Raw genomic sequence first — 21,903 nt, forward strand, 5'->3', positions numbered from 1 at the left:
ACAAAATGATATAGAATCATATTCTGTGTTCACTGCCACAGTAATGCATTATGGGTAGGTGACATGTTTGCCCTAGAGCAAATCATTCTCACTGATTGATAGTTGTGTGAATGTAAACCCATCTTTCATATCTACTAATTACCTCCTAACGCAGGTAGTGGATCATTTTATCAGAATGGTGTTTTGTGGGTTGATTGAAAAATCACCTGCTGAATACTCATGTGTCATTTTAAAACAAGGGAATGAATTAATAAAATTTACTTCCTCATACATTTCTATACTCTGTATTAAAAAACAAGCTATTCAGCATAACTGCCCAAGTCCATGGTTCATATTCATATTAAGAATATTTGATATGACTAAAGAAAAAATAATTAAATCTATAATGTATCCAAAATGGCCAAGTGCCATTTCTCACAACTCTGTTGAAGGATCTATCCCTTGATTTCATTTGTGAACACACAAAAAGACTGACTTACAACCTACCCTGAGCTGCTGCTACTGTGCACTCGCCCAGCAAGTGGACTCCAGGGGCAGTCTGTGCCTGTAGGTAAAGAGGCTTCCCATGGAGGTAAAAAAAGGGATGCTCTTAACTGGGGCAGCCTGAGGGCTGCAGAAGTGACATCCCAAAACAAAGGTCAGTTTCCAACCAGAAAAGTTCCACCCCTGTCAGACAGGAATTTCCACCCAATATCCCCAAGCGTTATTGGTGCACTCTGATTTGGTTTTTATAATAAATCCTAGGAATGCCCAGGATACGGGGATGGAAGCATATTAGATCCCTGAGCTGCATCTAATCATTATGAAAATCAAAATGTTCCCTTAGAAGCCACAGATAAAAACAGTAGGCAACACTGAAATTGCATGTAGATTTTTTTTGTAAGTGCCTGGGGAAAATAGTTGCTACATTTTCATTATCTAAGTTCAACGTTTTAATATACCTCTGAACCCTCAAGGTGATACTCCAGTGTGAAGAATTTTCCCAGAGGAGAGTCAGGCCTTTTAAAATTCAGAGTCAGCTTCCGTTTTGGGGCTCCTCTGAAGGTTGGTTCCTGTAAGTTAACTTGTCATTTGTCCATGCTCTGCCGAGTGACAAATGGGTTCCAGCTTTAATCAAAATAATGTCTTCACTCTTTGTATGTTTTTGGGTTGTTGTTTTTAATATCACTCTGACTCTCCTGACATGGGAGACCCGTCACAGCAATGGCTGCAGCTCTGAAAGCAACTCACAAATATCTTAAAAAAATAAAAAATAAAAAAAATAAAAGAGCTTTCTACATCATTACTGAACAGAGGAATCCACTTTACTACCAACCCTGCCTGCGGAGCACCTGCTGTCACAGCGCCTCTCAAAAAGCAAGCAATCTGCTGAAAATTTAGGAGGATTTGGCTTTCTTTAACACATGCGAAGGCTGGTAAATAAAAACACCATCAAAACATTGTAATCAGAGTCACCTGTACATATGCTGGACCATCCCAGGGAAGCCAAAACAAACGCAGAAGACAGTAACACATATATAGATTGTTGGAATCCTTGCTAAATCAGCCCTTGCTGGAAAGGAAAGTCCAGGTTCTCCTCAGGGGAAAGCACCTCCCCCTCGCCCCCTGCCCCGTGGGACAATCAACAGTCTCTGTGCCAATCTGTACCCTATGAACAGCTATGTGATCGAGGGAATGTCCCTGGTTCTCTTACTTGTAAAGTGACAATAAAGAATGAACGGGGTGGATATAGCAATTTAGTTATGATTGGGAAGTATTAGGGCATGGTAGAACCATAGGCGACTGTCCAATATAAATGAGATATTGCATTGAGAATGGGATGGCATGTTGTAAATTCCCCTCTCAAACCTAACTGAAGCCTGATATATATTTCTCTGCAATCTATGCCAATGGCTTTACCCAGAATCCTGCAAATTAAGGACCTAGATATACCCTGTATCACACATGCACACACGCGCATGAGTGCGCACACGCGCGCGCACGCACACACACACATGTATATGTGTGTATGTATATGTATAAATATGTGATAAATTGTTATTCACATGCTCTACTTTTTGCAATTAAATATGTAAAAACAATTCACACATATATCTACGTATCATATTCGTGGAGAAAGAGGGAGAAATAGAGACAGGTGTAGGAAGGGAAGGAATGGAGAAAGAGAGAAAGAGGTGGGAGGGAACATCCCTAAGTTTTCTCCTAAGAATAGTAAGGAGGCTAGACCCTAGTGAGGTGGGTCAGATATTAAATGAATAATTCAAAGGATAATTGCCAACTCACTCATGTACTAGGAAGAGAAAACACAGTGCTGGACACATGAGATGGTTCCTTCAATAGCATTTACTGTGATTATATCAAAGCTGAGAGGTAGACATCTATAGAACAAGGAGGGGACGTAGAAAGCAAGGAGCCCTGGCTTGGGGGGGGGGAATTTGTTCCATAATATAAATCTCAGCATAATGAAGTAACTGAGATCATTCCACAAGATTGGATGCTGAGAGTAAATGGGATGCTGTACACTGACCTTAGCTTTGACAAGACAGCTCCTCCTTAGACCTTATCATCTTTGACATTGCTTACAAAGGAAAAATGTCTTATAGATAAAAATAATAATGACACCATTTACATACTATTTCTTCACTAATGCACCAAGAGGCAAAACAGCGAATGCAGAAGCTGCAAGACTTCAAGTCTGCACCATCGCTGGGGAACTGGACTGGAGAGATTCCTCTTTATAGTGCTCATTTCCTTAAGTGTGCTTTCCTCTAGACATCTGCACAGCATCAACCCCTAACCAGCACCTTCCAACATGTTACAAGGAAACATTTGCCAGGTCCCTGATTCTGGAGGAAAAAAAAAAAAAAGAGAGAGAACACAAAGGACATCGCTCTTGCAAACAGCAGCCATGTTTAGTTAATGTTTGCCATCACCCAGTCTTGACATAGTAAGAGTGAAAGCATGGGGTTTCTGGTTTCTCTTATAGTCCTCAATGTAATATGCCGAAACATATACACCAAGCTAGTATAATCCTAGTATATATTTAATGCACAAAAAGAGAAGAAAGTAATGCCAGGAAGACTCCTCAAGACCAGCCTGGGGGTTGCTGCAGATCATAAAAACAAACCAATCAAAAAAAAAATGCTATGGCTCAGCCGATAAAGGCTAGGCTCTCAACAACAACAACAAACAACAGCAACAACAACATGTTATGGCCTTTTTTATCACACAAGTGCCACATTATTCCCAAAGTGATCCAGGGTACTGAAGGCCAGTTCAGACAACTCAGCAGCAACTGTATGAGGGAACTCACAGTTAGGCATTTAATTTCCTGGTAGCAAACAAACATGCATATTACATCTTCTTTGGGCCTTCAGGTTAACTGGAAGAATGGGTCTTATCCCTAATATAGAACTAACTTATTTATTTTTTAGCCTTTATTGGAATTTAGGAATTTTGTTTTATTTTATTTTGTAAGGTTGTTTCTGAGTAAGAAAAATGAATATGTTATATTTATATCACGTAACTCTTCTTTGGCAAGACTTCTGGAAGCATGCAGCCTGGTATCAGGGGAACAGCCCAGAAATAAGTTGTGACTTTTCATCTTCCTATACACGATCTTCCTGACAGACAGTCATTTCATTTCTTCAAAGTGCAACTTCATGGTGAGGGGGAAAAAAAAAAAAGAAAGAAAGAAAAGCCAACAATGACAAACACACTGAGCCGGACAGTCATTTCCTGTTTCAATAGATGTTACAGCACTCAGCTGAAAGCACATAGAGGAAACGGCTCTAGAAAGCTAAAATGGCTTTATAATATGAAGCACCATTCATATCTAAGAAACACATAGGCTGTTTCCTACTTGAACCCTGGCATAAAAAGTATGGCAGTGAAAATCCCGTTAAAGCACGATGGATCATGAGGATGCGCTATTTTGTTTGCTGTCATTTGTTTTGGTAAAACCAACATTAAGAGCACATGTAAAATTTTAAAACAGCAGAAGAGATGAAAGGCAGGGGCGTAGCTTGAAGAGTTCCACTGTGGATGGCATAGGGAAATAATCATCCTCAATCATACAGTCTTCAGGATGTGGAGGACAAGCACAAGGAAGATATGAGAAATATGGCAAGAGGGTTGCTTTAGAGTAGGGCAAGGGAAGCTGATAGGGACAGAGAGGAAAAAGAGAGGCCAGAAGACAGTTCAGAAGAAATTAGAGCAGCCAGTGCAAAAAAAAAAAAAAAAATGAGAGATGACCTGAGGACTCACAACAAAGGAATAGGAAACACTTGGGTTGGAACACAACGGGCTGCAGGTCTTGGTATGTTGTTGGGTGTGACGTGCTAGGCAGGCTCTCTAGCATTCAGTCACACCCCCCTAGACCCAGGCTACTGTTAGTCAAAAGGAGCTTCACGTCTTTCATGTGCACTGAAGAAGAAAGATATTGAAAAACCCAGGTACCAGAGCTAAAAAGGAAACAAGAAATACCATTGCTTTAGCAACTATTGTCAGACAATACCGAATGTACTGCAACAGCCCAATACTTATTAAATTTTTGTACATACTACTGAAATTTAGAAAGTTTAGGCAATTTGGGAAATCATGTAACTATTTTGTTTTTTTAAAAAATGCTCGTTTGGGCCCTAATATTCATTCATGATTAGCCAAGTACACTACATTTATGAGCCTCAATCTGGAAGATCAGTACATGCTATCCAACAGTCAAGCCATTCCCTTATTTGAGTGACAGGAGTTTTATTAAAAAAACAAGTAAGTCTAAAAATATCCTGATATCTCTAGACTTTTTCAAGGCAAGAATGACATCATTTGCTTTTCTATCCTCAGTGCCTGAAGTGCTAAACTATGTTCATTAGAGATAAGCTTAACAATAAATGAAAGAGAAGAAGGGCTAACGAATGTAGTATGTAGCAACTTGAGCAAAGCCAGGTAAAACACATGGAAGGTGACCAAAGTGACTTGACAACAGTATCTGTTAACTAACAAAGAAATTACATTATTACAGAACTTACAGGTATTAACCAACATTTAGATCTAATTGCTTATCTTTAATTTCTTGGAAAAACCAGACGCGAGGGAATTAATACTCTGGCCTGCTCACTTATAGGCAAATAAATACAGTTTTCTGAAAGGTGATTTTGTGTGTGTGTGTGTGTGTGTGTGTGTGTGTGTGTGTGTGTTTGTGTGTGTGTGTGTGTGTGTGTGTGTGTTGGAGCCTACCACTGAGCTACACCTTCAGTTGTTTCCTGTTTGTAATAGACTTTTATTCAGCTTAGAATTTCCAGCCTTTTCACTCCATGTTCACTCCAGGGTAGGCACAGAATCTTGGAGCTCACTAACACAATGCAATTGTCCGGTTAACCAGGGCTGACACCAGGATAAACAGAGACAGACATATCAAGCATTTGGATGATATTTTAATAAAGTCTTAGTACATTTTATAAATGAATGAGGGATATATTTTCTCATTACTTAGGAATCATGGCTTCTTAAGAAGATCATTTGAAAATTCAAAATGTACAATGGGAAATTAGAAACAGATCTCTGCTCCCTTCTGTTACTGTGTAGACTGGAAGCGAGTGAGGACACTGCATCCAGATGTTCCCAGGTGCAGGGGCTAACAGTGAAGTTTACATGCTTACACTGTTGCATTTGAGTCATTATACAGATACACCCATGATGACCTCTGGCTAGATTTAGGCACAGATATTAAACCTCTTCTGTCTGTCTCATTGAGAGCACTTTCCTGGGCCTTGGTCTGGGGTAATTTTTCTTTTTCCTGAAAAGAGGAGGGGAAGCGCTTGTGAAATGGTGATACTGTTGGTAGGCGTGTATGTGGGCACCGAGTTTACAAGGAGGTATGTTTTGCTATAAGCCATCTAGAATCTTCTTTCTGGAATCTGTTACTTGGAGTTATATTTGTCATTAAGCGTTTGGCTTCCTTTCTCATAAAGGATGAATGCCCACTTCCTACAAAACTGAAAAAAAAAAAAACCCCAGTATAAAACATTTTACAAATATTTACTTACACAGTTTTTCACAGATCAAAAAGGAAGAGAGAAAAGGTTGTGTCTTATTGGGGCAAAGAATAGAAAAAAGTTTCTCATATATTCATTTTTACATAAAAAGTTAAAATTGAAAGCGCCTTGGACCAATAGCTGTGGAGAGTACTCCACAATGGGCTGGGGGTGGGGGACAGGAAACAGCTTCGTGGCAGGTGCCTTTGGCAGTTACATTTTCCTCACCCTCTGAATATCTGCTGAGGCAGTTCAGCATTCAGCAACCTCTTGGGAGACTAGGCAGGGTAGCAAGGGCAGATTTGGTCCCTGGGTACAGAGTGCCAAGCCAGATTCCCCAGCACACATACAAAACAGTACCCATGATACCACTAAAGGATGCTTTCCTAAAAAGAGAAAACAAGCTGCTGGGTGGCCAACACTGGTTCTATTATAAGGGCACTGTTCTTCCGGTTATTTCAGAGAAAAACCACTCATACGACTTCGTTCATATTTACCAAAATGTTCTGAGTGATTGGAAGTATTATCACTTGGCCACCTTAAGAATATTACTCAATGGTACTTCAAAGTGAGCACATGTGTCTGTAGTCCAGGCACATGAGAGGCAGGCACAGGAAATTTCCAAATTTCCACTCATCCAAAGCTCTATAGCAAGAACTTGTATGGCGTGTGTGTGTGTGTGTGTGTGTGTGTGTGTGTGTGTGTGTGTGTGTACACAAATTACTATTTTCAACTACCATTTGGACGTTAGGTTCCCATCAATAGAATGTATGTATTTTTAGATTATAATCTCCATAAACAAATATCTTGATAATTTAATTTTAAAAAAGAAACATATTGTTACATTACTCTATGAGCTATGAAGTAAAATTTTTATCTCTATATTTACTAGTTCCTACATTAATAATGCTAATATATGTATTCTAAGTTTGATTAACTTTGTATCATGATTACTGACTCATCATAGTCTAGTATTGTACTCTTGAAATTCTAAATGTATCCATTGTTACAGTTTATCTAACACGAACTTTGGGAATTTTACTTTTAAAGAGGAAACATTAATATCTGTGGGGTGTGCATGTTACCTCCACACATTCACAAAGTGGATCATGCCTGGTTACACTGTAAGAGCTTATTTTTGATGTGTGCCTTTTCTATAACCGTCTCCACAGAAAATCAAAATTATGAAGGAAAGAAAAACATCAAAACAAAATCGCAATCTCAAAGCAGCCCTACTTCTTAGAGTTTTGGTTGATAGAATCGTAAGTGCCACATCTGGACCTCTTTTTTTATAGGATGCAGCTGTGCCCTGTGGATAGGATAAATGTGGATAACATAATGGCTTATGGAACATGAATTAAAGCTGAAACATAAGAGAGCTGGAGGAAGATGTTGGATTCTAGTGTTTAAATTATAGACCTGGTCATTTCTATGGAAACAGATAATTATAGAAAATCACCATCCTGTTACTGCATAATAAGGCTCGTTGAAATTGATTGTTAATAAAAAATATGCTGTAAAAATAGCAAGGGCTCATGCGACATCAGTGAGGAGAGGAACTCGACAAATAATAAAAAACGTGTCCCTTTTGCCTTCCTTCATCCTCACCACTATCACTACCCAGTTAGAATGTGGTAGGTAAGATTTCACGATAGTTGGTAAGAACACTCGAATACACAAGAGTTAAAGTTTGAGAGAGAGAGAGAGAGAGAGAGAGAGAGAGAGAGAGAGAGAGAGAGAGAGAGAGAGAGAGTGAAGAAAGAATTTCAATAGATTGTAATGCTCTTCTGGGCATGGTGACGCATTCCTCTAATGCCAGCACTCGGAGAGAGCAGGAAGAGTGGTAATTCCAGGACAGCCCTAAGCTGCATATAGGGAGATCCTGCCTCTGAAATCTAAAGGCCAGCCATGCAACTTAATGGTATCCTGTTGTGTTTGCCTGTCATGGACAAGGCTTTGACTTCAGTGCCCAATAAACCTGCCTTCACGCCCCCCCACCAAAGACCCCAAACCCACAAAAAGCTGAAGAGATGACCCGGGCCTTAAAAATCTCAGACAGATGTATTGTCTGGTCTCATCTGAACACTAGGCTCAAAGCTCCACAGGGCTGCGAGGAGAAAACACAGCAAAACAAGGATGATTTGGGGACGTGAAAGGGGAAAGGTCCCTTTATTAAATAGGCACTTCTCGTGGCTTACTGGAGAAATAATCTCTGAGAGTACTATAGCACGTCCAAATGATTTAACCATATTACGTGTATCAGGTGTGTGACTCTCAAAGGAGCGCAACTGTTCATTTCTTGCTTCTGGTCCCAAGACCCTGTAGAGGCCCAGGAAGTCCCCAGGTTCATCTGCATGGAAGCTCACCAAAGCTCTGAACCTCGCCTGAGAGCCACAGGGCTCTAGCTGTGTGTTCCCACGCTCAGGCTGGGTGAGGAGGCTACAATGACCCCAAGGGGCTTGCTCACGCTGCCACGCCCCGGCCTACCCTCCTCTCCTAGTCCCGGCCCCAGAGCGTGGGAGCGGAGACCAGAGGATGCGCACCACGACCCTGCTGGGAGCAGCTAGGGAAGCGGGCGCGGGCGCAGCGCCAAGCGCGGCCCTGGGAGCAGGGCTGTTCACTTACTTGATGTCTTCCCACACCTCGGGACCATAATTGCGGATTACCAGGAGCTCCAGGGCATGGTTCACGAAACCGTACTGCAGGACAGAGAAAGACCGCGGTCAGGGACCCATGCCTTGCGAACCGGTAGCCCACTCGGCTCCTTTGGCCTGTCACTTGTCTTCTAGCTACGCTTTCAGGGTACCCTATCCTAAAAGGCGGTGGGTGGGTTGCGGGATGATTGGATTCTAGGCTCCACCTCACCCTCCCCCATCTTCTTACCCCTGCTCACCTGTCACCGTGGTGCAACAGGGACAGTACCCAGTACCGGGACCTGAGCCCAGAATCTCCCATCCAACCCGGCCCGCGGAATCGAGAATTGCCCGAAGTCGGAGGTTGATTGTTGAACAGTGGGGACCCACTGGGACCCAGAACTCAGAGCGCTCCAACAGATCATTCGTTCCCACCTCCCACCTCCTGGCCCTCGGTTCTGTGAGCCCTCGGCTTGCTCCTGCAGAGCCGCCGGATCTCTAGGCATTCCAGATCCACAAACCCCGGTGTGAGGTTCTACTGACCGTCCTGGCAGCACTCACCATGGTGTCCGCGCCTGGGGCCCGGGAGGCAGCCTCCACGCAAAGGTACCGCGGAAGGGACCCAGACAGCGACTACAGCGGCAGCGCACCCAGACCAGCACAGAGCTGGAGCTAGTGCATCAGCCTCGAGCAGCCTTGATTGCCACCTCTTCCCGGCCAATGGCGAGTGGAGCCGCAGGAGGCCGGCCGCGGTTTCTTCCCATATCTTAACCAATGGGTGGCAGAGGAGGGAATTCGGATGGGCTCAGAGCTATGGTGCTTAGGCCTTTTCCTGCCCTAGTCTGGTGACAAGTCCTTCTCCTGAGGCTTTAAGGCAGATGGAGCAGAGCCAGCTGTGCTCCTTCCAGCTATGGGAGCCTTGTCGTCCTAGTAGTGTTCTGATCCAGAATTCTTCCCTCGGCATGGTGTGTGTGTGTGTGTGTGTGTGTGTGTGTGTGTGTGTGTGTGTGTGTGTGTGTGTGTTCTTGTGTTGTTCAGCATCAGAATGTTTACTGTAGTAATGCAGATAAGCATTCCCTCTGTCAGATTTACCTCACAGCAGCTGACAAATCTATAGCTAACCCTACAAAGCTAAACACATTTTACTTTTAGTCAGTGCGATTAATAATCAGCACAAAAACTAAGATGCTCTGTAATATACAAGAGGTTTAGGAAGTGTGTTAGACTTTTTGTCCTTGGGATAAAATACCTGACATTGAGCAGCAGAAATCATTTTGGTCCATGGCTGCGGAAGTCCACCATCCTTGGCTCCCCTTGCTTTGGGGCTTTTGGAGGAGGTAAAGCTGGTGGCTTAGCAAGCCGCAGAGGATGCTGGCTTTATGACAGATAAACACAGGTGGGCCTTGGAGAGGCTGTAGTTCCCAAGGACACACACAGTGGTCTACTTCCTTCAGGTAAGCTTAAACTCCTAAAAAATCTCCCAGAAGTTTCCAAAATAATGCTACCATCCGAGGACTATGCTCTTAGTACCTGACCTTTTTGGAGGACACTTTATGTGCAAACATAACTGTGAGCAGAATGTTAAACCATCTCTGTCCATCTGTGAACTTCACAAGGCACATTGTATTCCAAGCTAGGAGTTAGGATTCCAGAAGCTTTAACTCTGCTATATGTATCTATATATCAAATGAAGTGGAAAAAATTATATATATATGATCAAACACACACACACACACACACACACACACACACAAACAAACTGGAAATGGCCCTGTGCAAAAAATGTGGACATTTACTTAATCTCCTTCTAGTCTTCATTCTAACTTGGACCCGAGAATCTTTGTTGGCCATCAATCTGTGTGAACCACCTCAATGAGGAGATGGGAAATGTCAAAGCAAGAAAGTTACACTGCCAACAACATCCAAACATATGCTGAAGACCAAGTGATTAGGAAATGAGACAGCAAAGAAGACATCAGGTGACCAAAATGCCTCCATCAAGGATGCTATGATTAAACAAATGAGTCTCTCATACAATGGAGCACCCAACTTCATACAACTACTTAACTATGAGGCTGTTATTTTAACTTTTGAAATTGTACAATATACAAGTATGAAGAGGCATGAGGAAGAATGGATAATGATAAGGATACAGGGCAGACAAAAGATGGGAATAAAATCATCTGAGGTGGGCTTTTTGGTGACACAGCTGTTTTTACTTTTTAGTCGTCCCTGCTCTTATAAGTAGTTACTGATCCACTAGTAAACCCCAATGGAAACCCACTGGTTCTCCAAGATGGACAGTGATGCAGTCATTGAGCAATGACCGCCAGTCTGTCCTGGCTTCTCACTCTAAGACACGTACATTGTGTCTCCCCAGAACAGGTTCAGGTTCCGTACACAAGACCTCCTGAGCCTTTTGATTCCAGTTTTTGACTGGCTAAAAACACATTGTTAGCTGTCTTTATGTATTCTCCTATGAAGAGCAGAGCAGGGCATCTACGTGGTCTCAGTGGTAATTTCACAGTGGTTTGCTCCACACTAGGCTTAAACAGGAAAAAAAGGAGAGCAAGTATTTTCTAGGCAGGAAAATTCACTTGGAAAAGATATAAGGGGACATAAAGAATGAGTATTCACATTATCTTTCCGCCCTCGGCTGAGTCTGTCTCTGTCCTTCTGGTTTCAAGGTCCTTTCTTATTTGTTTTTTAATCCAATAGGCATTTGCACTTACTATCTTGCCCAGCTTTGTTCACTAATTTATTCAGGGGTATTGGTCAACACCACTGTTGACTAAAGAATATAAACATAACACTATGAAGTGACTTATGTCTTATTCCCAGAAACAATATGTTGCTTTCTTCCCCGTAAGTTCCAAGCTGAGGACAATCAGTTAAAAGGGGAAGTGGGAGCTTAGGAAAGTTCTTTGATGACCCCACAATTAACATTATTTGCTTATCAGTCTGATAGATAAAAACAAACAAGCAAGCAAACAGAAAGTAACAGGTAGCTTTTATAAATGTCAGCTGAAGTAACTCATATATATTTTTTCAGCTAATAAAAGTAATTTTAGTTTGGAAATTTAAAAATTGAAAGTACTTGGACTATTGTTTGCAAGCCTTTCAAATCCATATGAGAGTAGCATGCCTATATTGAGAATGTAAGGGGTTCTCTCAGGCCTGAGTGTGTGCTTTTCAAACCATGCCTTTTTTCTCTCTCTTCTCCTGTCATACAATCAGGGCTTGCAGAGCGGCATATTGTCATTTGAACCAGTACTTATGCAATGACTTGCTTCAGTTCACATGCTTCTTTATTTGGCATAGTTCAAGACCTAATTATTACTATTTCTTTGAGCTCCTGGTGCCAGCATTACGTAAGTATGCAATGTTCATATCTCTTGTTAAAACTGTGCTAAAAGTCACCCGGCACTTAAAGCAAGGAATTCAGGATGCTTTCATCAAAGAGAAAAATCAAATTAAAAATGATAGCTTCCCATGTGGCTTTGTATCAAGGGAAAATCAAGAGCAAATAACTTAGATTCTTAAAGAAGAAAGAACGCATGCTTAGTACAATTAACTGGGCCCAAACCCCGTGGCTGGCTTAGCCATAGGCCTTATGGAAAAACCTACTATTATTACCCTGCTAAATGAACATAGCATTAAAACATTTCCAAGTTAATATACCCAGAGATCAGTATCTCTTTCAACCATCATCAGAGAAGCTTCTTCTTACAGTAGATGGTGAATAACACAGAGACCCATGGTGGGTCAGTGGACGGAGACTAAGAGAGTCTGGAATGCTCAGCCCTAAATGTCCTTCATCATCATCATCACACACCCTCATCCAGAGCTCAGGAAACGTTGCAGAAACGGTGCTTGCACAGGCTAGCACAGGCTCATGCATAGCTAGTTCTTACACACCCCAGTACTATTCCCAGGGTACTATGTTCTCCAGAGTGGGCAGGGATCTCCCAAACCAATTATCAGTCAAGAAGGCCTCTCATGGACATGTTCAGTGCTCACTCTGATCTGAGCAATATCTCAACAAGACTCTCTTCTGTGGTGATGAGGCTCTCTCCAGTGAACATTGAAGCCATGCACAACGATGAGCTTGTCACCTCTTCCTTGGCAATGATTTACAAACGAACAAATGGGAAAAAAAATATTCTAGAAAGCTTTGCCTAGGAATCAGGGCAACTAATTATTGATTGTGTATAATTAATTACTAATTGATTAAGAAAGAGGCCTCAAAAGAAGGGACATGATTATTTGTCAAAACTTGAGAAGATCTCCTGAGTCTTCTAAGTCTAGCTGTGTAGTTCTTTGTAAAAATTCAAGTTTTTAAAGGCCTTTATTACATGGTTTAGAACTACTTTGTTCCCTGTCAGTTGGATGTCCATATTTGATCATGTGCCTTAGCCTCTACCGCCACTTGGTGATGCCTGATCACCTGGCCAGTCTTTAAATGATCCTGAAGTCAGGCATTTCATTGAATTAGACACAATTTTATTTAATACAACTAAAAGCATGCTTATAAAAATTTCTTCTGATCAAAAAGTCATTTAGAACTCATCCTGCTAGATCATTAACCATTATTTTTGATATCTCTATATTATAGCTCCTCTGTATGCCATAGGGTATCTACCTGCAAAACAGAAAAAAAAAGTTCTCAACCAGTTTACCCAGATTCAAAGGTCTGTGAGTGATGCTGCCCTCGGGAGCATCAATGCCCAATTGAGAAGTGTGAAACACGCCACTTAGTTAAAAGCGAATCTTGATCTTAAATACACTTAGCAGGTGACAAGGTTACAACATCCACTATCTCCTCTTGTATCCCCCAAGCAAATATTGTTTTACTGCTTTGTCCTTCATGCCAGGGGAGTAAGACTGGCATATCAATAAACTCATCCAGTGATCTATGCAAACCAATGTCTCAAAACCAGGCTTCTTTCCTCAGAGTAATCTTGTCTTTAGAGTGCTGGGATCAACAGCTAGTGTTTGTTATTGTACCTAAATCAATAGAGAGCTCTCAGAAGGAATTATCTGCAAATTACCTATGTAAGTCCTATGCTTCATTTAATGTTCCGGAAAAATCAAGGCACTGTCAATGGAATCCTTCTACCCTTTCCTTTTGAGGTGCTAATTGAAATGAAGTAGTGTATAAGAAAAGATTGTGTATATGATATAATAGTGCGCATCTGATGTCCTATTTGTGTCATATCACTGCCTGAATTCCCCAGATAGTAAACATTCTCCATGTGAGAAAAATTCATGAAGGAGACAGGAGAATGAAATTTGTAGAATTTGTGTTCTTTGGCCCAACTGTGAACCTCTCTAAACACCAATTTCCTCTTCTAAACATAAGATAATCCAGGATATTCACTGCAACAATATTTTTAAAGGAGATATAGTGCTGGGCATGTAGTAATCTCTCATCAAATATGATCTTTATAATCCATTTAAGCACTGTGTTTGCTAAAAATACAAATAATGCTTGTCCACAAGTATTGCATTTGATTTAAAACAACTTTCTTAAATCTCATAGCAGCATTACACAGTGTACAAAACAGAATCCTAGTCCCTTCTCTTATTCTCACTTGAGCTCAACAAGCAGTAGCCAATATCAACAGAATAAGGTGTCTGCAGATGTGTGTTATTCCAATAACACATGTGAAAGAAAGTTATTCTATTCTGAAGTCTGTCTTAATTCATTATCTTCAAAATTAAATATATTCAGTTTGTGGAATGGCTCTTATTTATTTTTCTTTGGAATTGATTACTTTCAGTTTTATTCTTGTCGTTTAAAATGCCCATAAATAATTGATTTTCAAGAGCAAACTTACTCTTTAGGAGTACTGTGGAAATCAGAGGTTTCTTCCATCTGAATGAAGGTAAAACTGACCTCCTGGGAGCAAGGAATTTCTCACATGGAAAAATGGCATAGTTGACAGAAGTGAGCCAGGCAAAACTGAGCTAGCACATATGGGAGACAGAATAAGACCCTATCCTGTCAGAACGTCCACATCGTCATCTCCACAGCCTATGCATTTGTCTATTGACATAGCAAAAAAGAATGTAGCAAATTTGATTATATGAAGAACACTGATATTAGGAGAGTGTTCTGAAGTATTGAAATGGACTCAAATTTTCAAAATTCAGTTTTAAAGTAAAGGTAGGAGCAATAGTAGGAAGGGGCCATGAACCAACAGATACATGTGACATCTGAATACTGGAGGGAATTAATTACCTCTAGAATCTCCCCCTAAAAAGTAGCCCTATGACACCGTGATTTTAGGATTTCTGGTGTCTAGAATTACAAAATACAAATTCCTCTTGTCTTAAGCCACTGCATTTGTGGGGTTTGTTATAGTAGTCGTAGGACACTATGACAGTTTGCCAACTTTTTTGTTTCTGAAACAAAATCTGAAATATGTCCGCAAATGTGCATGGATTTAATGTATCTTTCTCTCTGAAATGTACATATAAAAGTCATAAGATCCAATATAATGGTATTTGGGACCCTTGGCAGGTAACTGGAGTAAAAGGAAAGCATGAAAGCAGGAGTTTGCATAAGACAAGCATGCCTCAGCCTTTTCTTCACTGTGTGTGCGATAAACATGAACAAGCAGGTTAATTAATTACCTTGTTACTATGGTGAAATATCATGGTCAAGATGATTTATAAAAATAAGAATTTATATGGGCGTATTGTTGCCGAGGGCGAGTCTATATGGCAGAAGAGGCATGACAGAAAATAGCTAGACCAGGAGGCTGAGAGTACACATCTTCAGTCATAAACATGAAGCAGAAAGAGTGAACTGAAAGTGCAGCAAGGCTCTAACTCTCAGAGCCCACTTCCAGTCATGCATTTCCTCCAGCAAGATGCACTACTCCATAACCTCACAGACAGTACTGCCAACCACGGAATCAAATGTTCAGAAAACGTCTTAAACCAGCAGCACTTATTGGGTCAAGAAGGGGCCAATTGCTAGGAACTCAAAAATTCCAGCCTCAAGAATAATAAGATAAACAAGGTCTCTATGCATTATTTCTACAGGATTTTATAGCAGCAGTCCAAACTGACAAAGACCAGGGTCCAGATTATATTTCAAGCTAAATATTTTAGAAATGTCAATAGCAGCAGAAATTCTTTATACATAACTCTTTTGTTGTTGGCATTGCTGTTTTTTGGTTTGTTTATTTTGTTTTGTTGGTTTTTTTTTTTTATTTGAGAAATGGCTTTTCCATGTAGTCTTTGCTGTCCTGGATTTTCTCTGTAGATCAGGCTGGCCTTGAACTCACGGAGATCCTCCTGTGTCTGCCTCCCCGAGTACTGGGATTACAGGAGTGTGCCACTACACCTGGCCATACATAACTCTTATGACCATACCAAATTCCTTTTCTCTTGTTGGCCTTGTGTTTTATTGAGGATGTGACCACGTTATAGAGGCTACTCTGTCACAGAGAAACAAAAGGTTCTCTGATTATCCTGGAGGGAAAAATATTTTGGTTTGTCCACTGTACTTCTATATGCCAATAGACAGATACCAACTATGTCTAATGTAAGCAAAAAGAACAGAAAATAAAACAACTAGAAATCATGAGCATTATTAGGCAGAATCCAAAATCATAAGATAGATTGCAAACATAGTGAGAGAAGCAGAAACTGTACATAAATTCTCCTTATCTCAATAAAAGTATCATAAAAATAAAGACATCAGGTCAGTGTGGTGTATGGATTACAACAGTCTGGAGAGACTTGAGAGTGACATTTTATGAAGAGACAGTAGTATTCAATAGTTACTTTTTGAATTAGGTTTGAGTAAACATCAACTATAACATGAAAGTCGAAAAGAAAAGGGGAGGCATGTGTAAGGGGTCCTTTTGGGGACAGGGAAATCATCTTGGGACTTGCGGCATGTTTCCAAGATAAAGTGTGAATGACAACATGAATGGTCACTTGTTCTGTGTGACACTAAAGGTTTACTGATTGCATAAATATGCATATATTTGGAAAAGCCCTATGAGGAGCCAATGGCCTTTTCTAGAGCCCACATCTTTCACTCTGTTTTGAGTGTATAGCTCAGCAATTAGCTAAGCAAGGGGTTCTCTCCTTTTATCCCAGATGCAGACCTATGTTTCTGGTATGGTATTTGGAGGCATAGTTATCTGCTCTCTTCCAGCCTCAGTGTATTGGCCTTTAATTATCTCTATTACAATCCACAAGTCTAGAAGAGAGTAAGCAAGACAGAAAGCATCTCAGGAAGCTGGATGTCCTTTGCCCCACTTAATACACTCATGGTCTAAGATGCAGCTTCCTGGGAACACACACTATTATGGAGATGTCAGCAGCCAGCCATGTTTGCCATGCAGTAGGTGAGCACTCGTCGCTGGGGAGAGACACAGAAACAGTGTCCTTGGATGGAAAATTGATTTTATAAACTCTTAAAAGAGGCAGAAGTGTGTGAGCCACTCAGGTTTTCATGACTCGATAGGCAGTGGTTTTGAGGACTCAGTGGCTTTAATAGCCATGTCTCTTCTTACAATGACTTCTGAGCAAATGGATCAAACGTAAGGTAACTATTTAGTCTCTGTGCCACACCCTGTGTCTCACACTCCATCTCACCTGATGTCAATAATCACCTGATGTCAATAATGGAAAGTGAGTGGTACTCAATATACAGGGAACTCTCTGTGAAATTCTCCTGCTTCCCCAGCTGTGCTGTGTGAGCCACATGAAGACTCTTGAGGCTATTTCCAATTCTTGCTTCTGAGCGTCTCCGAAGAAGTGATTGCTCACACACCTATTCCTTATGCCAGATTTCTCCAGCAAAGAAGTTATTCTTAGTTTAGCTCCGAAGGTGAGGCAGGCTGACGACAAGAGCTGGTTGTCTAGAAGCAGGTTCACTCTTCATTAAGTCAGAGCAAATGACAGGTGACAGCTCTGTCCACACCTGTCGGAAAGAGGCATGTCCCTATTTTAGCAAAGAGCTAGCAAGTTGTTTCTCTCTCTCTCTCTCTCTCTCTCTCTCTCTCTCTCTCTCTCTCTCTCTCTCTCTCTCTCTCTCTCTCTCTCTCTCCCCCCTGAGTGTGTCTTTTCAAAGATGCTCTCCCTCCTTCATCTGTAAACAACTTAAGTGAGGATGGAGTTTGCTCTTAACTTGGGTGTGTTTCTCCTTTCTCTGGAGCTAATGGATTCCAGGCTGTGTGAAGTAAGAGTAGCAACCGACAGACACAAACCAGAGAGCATATCATCTGTTTGCCTCATTTGAAAAGAAAGAACTTGAGTCTCTCTGTGTGGAGGTTTAACGGTATTGCCCCATAAACACCATGCTTTCAGTCTCCTGCTCTCAGTACTACATATACTGTCTTGTTATTTTGCTGTTTTTTCTTTATGGCAAGGTGACTTTATTTTTTATATTGATAGACACATTTATTAATTAAAATTGTGATCAATATTAAAAATATGCACAGTGCTATATCTTCTCTAGAAGACAGAACATAAGATAATATAATTTTGTTATACAAACTGGTCCTTTGAAATTGAGATATATTCAGCCTGGTTTAGAACTCTGGTGCCCCATATTTGACCACTTCCCCATGGTGGGGAGGCCTGGTGGCACTCAGAGAAAGGATAAGCAGGTTGCCAAGATGAGACTTTATAGCTTATGGCCATATAATGAGGGAGCAGGTCCTCCTCGGTCATAGACCTAGGGAAGGGGAATAGGGTGAAAGCAGGAGGGAGGGAGAAACGGGTGGATACAAGTGAGGGGAAAACAATTGAGACGTAAACTGAATAAATTAACAAAATAATAAAAATATTAAGAAATGTTTGATTATTCATCTCCCATTTTTGCAGTCACATTGTTCAGGTTTTCTGTCCTGTTATTTTGTCATTTTTTTTTCTTTCAGGGCTGAGGACAGATGCCAGGGCCTTGTACTTGCTAGGCAAGTGCTCTACCACTGAGCTAAATCCCCAATCCCTTTTGTTAATCTCTCTCTCTCTCTCTCTCTCTCTCTCTCTCTCTCTCTCTCTCTCTCTCTCTCTCTCTCTGTGTGTGTGTGTGTGTGTGTGTGTGTGTGTGTATGTGTGTGTGTGTGTAATATATAGTCTTGACTGCAGATGAACCTGGTCTGAACAAAATCCTTAAATCTGATGATAATGTGGAACACTGAAATAATGGTCAGTACAAAAGTGTAGGAAAATGCCTAGTAGTGACTAAGCCTTCAATAAATATCTATGATATAGACTATATAGATCACCTTAATTGCCGCCATTTCTCCCTATCATTTCGCACAGTAAAGGTGGCTATTTCACTTAGTCTGAGCTTGTCGAATGTGAATTTAATGGAACCGAGATAGCACCAGGATTTAAAAGAGATGTTAACTACCTAGATTTTCCTCCGGCTGACTAAGACAGCCTGTAGTTGGCAATAACCTATGTTGCTCTCATAAAGACGTGTCTGACCATGTGGAATGGTTAACGGAGAAACCATAGAGATACATGGTGTATGGTTTGGTTTCCCTCAAAAGGATTCATGTGTTGGAGTCTTGGTCATCAGAGTGGTGATATAAGAGGAGATGCTGCTCTTGAGAGACAGGTAGTAGTGAGGGAGTGAATAATCCTTAAAGCCTGGGGCATGCTGCCTTGGGAAGACAAAGGGTGTTCTCAGTGGACCTGTGGCTGATTCTAAGAAAAAGCTGTTTTAAGAGGAGCAATCTTAAGGGCCTGGGAAGGCTGCCTCAGTCGATGAGAGCACTGACAGCTCTTTGAGATGTGGCTTCAGTTCCAACCAATGTCCTGCCATGGCTCCTCACAAGCGTTTGTAACCCCAGTCCCTAGGGATCTGACACCCTCTCTGTGCTCTCTGGGTATCATCCGTGTACAAGGTACACAGACATACGTGCAGACAAAACCCCCTTACGTGTAAGTAACATAAATGAAAATGTTTAGAAAGAGGGACTCTGGCTTCCTGACTCTGGAGTGACCTCTTGGCCTTACAAGCCCTCCGTGCTCACCATGAGGCCTCAGCATTGCATTCTTTAATGTATGTAGCTTTTAAACCTACGTAACTATCCTCTTTTCTTCATAGTGTCCACCTTAGTGGTGACGGCGGGCACCATATCGTGGAGCAGTTACTTTAAGTGTGCCTGCAAATGTAGAAGCAATTTAGAGACTGGTACTCTTGAATGGAAGAATTTGGAGGAACAAGCTAGTAAAAGCCAAGAATGCTGTATACAGGGCCCTCTAGAAGGGCATGGAGAGGATGTCAGTGATGACCAGGAATGATCTGGATCATCTTAGACACTCATCGATTGATTGTGACAGAGTGGCTGGAAATATAGACAGGAAAGGACACATTGTGAGGTCTTGGATGGCTTTTGATTCAGATATGTCTTGCATCCTTGCAACTTAAAAAAACGAGCAAAAGTATATAGCATATGCATGGTTTCTGCTCATAGAAGGCTCTCCCAACATAAATGTGTATTTCTGTGTTGGCCAAATGATTCAAACTTTCAATTAGGCAGGATAGGTTCTAAAGTTAACAACAATGCCCTATGAAGGTGAAAAGTGTGGGTAGCTGTGGTAAGTCTATAATTCCTGAAAGCTACAGAGACTTAGTCACTAGAAATTGCTACAAAACTTAACAGCACCACAACCACCACCAACTGTAACTTTCCAGTGAGATTCATTTTTCTTATCCTACAGTGTGGATTGCCTAACACATTGTTCTGTCCAGTTTCTATAATTGTGTGTGTGTGGGGGGGTGCGTTGTTTTGTTTTAGTTTATTCTGGAGTTACCCCCATAATTCTTTCTACCATAAAGAAGGGCTTGGCAGCATTTCAGAATAAACAAACATCTCAGCAGGCTCTTTAAGACTTGGGCACACACAGGCATTTTCTTCTAAGCAATTTTCTTCAAATTCTGTGAGATTCACTTACGGTTTCTTTTTCAGGCATCATGTGTTCAAAAATTTTTAAAGCTTGAAAACACTTCTCGCTTCAGTCTTTTTACGGAGTATCTTAGATTAAGTCTTAAATCTGTCATTTAAATTTTGTCTTGGTTTTAAATGTTATATTTAAGCTTAACACAGTAACAATTCATGAAAGTATGTTGATTATGTTGGCAGCAAATACTACCCTGAAAATGGGAGAAGTATGTTAACAAGATTAGTAGATTTTTTCCTTTTACTTAACTTGTTGAGTTAAAAATCTGTCCATTTGTGAAGACGTTTCTATTTTCTTATAGGAACATCAGATTTGAAGAACTAGACATGATCAAGAAAGTAAAATTTTAGATAAAAAATGTGGGTCTTATGGATTGGTCACAATAGATGCATGTGTGAAGATTAATAGCATGCATGGTGTTTGAAGTAGCCTCAAATCAAAATATCAAATGAGTCATATCATAAGTAGAATAAGAAAGACATTTAAAGGGAACATCATCACCAAAAAGCTAAACGTCGACTTCCTAAGAGAAGGAAACTGGATACAACAATGGCAGGGGACTGACTACTTCTACAGCGAGTGTGAGTCTTTTCCACCTCTCTAAAAGACACAAAGACTTCCCAGGATCTGAAAATCTCCAACCAAAGACTGTATGTTTTACTATGACAACACCAAAATCCTGGCTGGAAACAACTTGGTATTTTCTTTTGTTGGTATTTTCTGCTGAGCAAAGCAAGGTGATGCTGCTCCCACTGTTTGCTTATATGTGGCCAAGTGACGTGACCTCTCTCTCATCTCTGCCACGTAGTTTCAGTTTGGGGAAAGATGCCAATGGCTGCCCTTGCACCCCTCACAGGGACCGTGTGTTGGCCCCACCACTATTTAACTCTCCATGTAACTGTCTATGTCACATAAAAGGTAAGTTAACACCAAAGTGTGTGAGTGGGAGAGGTCAAATCTGTCTTACAATTCAATGAAAAGCAGGGAGTTGCAGTGTGTTAGATCATAATGTTTTCCCCAGAGGCCTAGACACTGAGGATTTAGCCTCCAACTTGGCACAGTTGGCAAGTGGTGAAAACTTTAGCATGTGAGGACTAGTGAAAAATCTGTCAGCAGTTGAAGGCATGCCTGAAGGCGTAGTGGAACCCCTTCCCTTTCCTCTTTTTTCTCCATTTCACTTCCCGGCTATGACATGAACACTTGGTTCCAACATGTTACTCCAGTATGATAAGCTGCCTCGCTGACCAGAGGCCCAAAAGCTTCAGATCACCCACCATGGACCTTCAGAACCA

General features: G+C 41.1%; 1 protein-coding gene across 1 annotated transcript in view; it reads right to left on the reverse strand.

Annotated features, from left to right (window-relative positions):
• Nucleotides 1-9,384, reverse strand: part of GUCY1B1 (guanylate cyclase 1 soluble subunit beta 1) — a 42,118-nt gene extending 32,734 nt beyond the window's left edge. Inside the window, exons 1-2 of the mRNA XM_084768901.1 lie at nt 9,227-9,384; nt 8,658-8,731 (exon numbers count right to left, since the gene is read on the reverse strand). Coding sequence (XP_084625027.1) covers nt 8,658-8,731; nt 9,227-9,229 — 77 coding nt within the window. The 5' untranslated portion in view covers nt 9,230-9,384. The remainder of the gene's footprint in view (nt 1-8,657; nt 8,732-9,226) is intronic.
• Nucleotides 9,385-21,903: the final 12,519 nt, after the last annotated feature.

The sequence above is a fragment of the Acomys minous genome (assembly GCF_964271855.1).
Source record: "Acomys minous genome assembly, chromosome: 19".
In the NCBI taxonomy this organism is placed as follows: Eukaryota; Metazoa; Chordata; class Mammalia; order Rodentia; family Muridae; genus Acomys; species Acomys minous.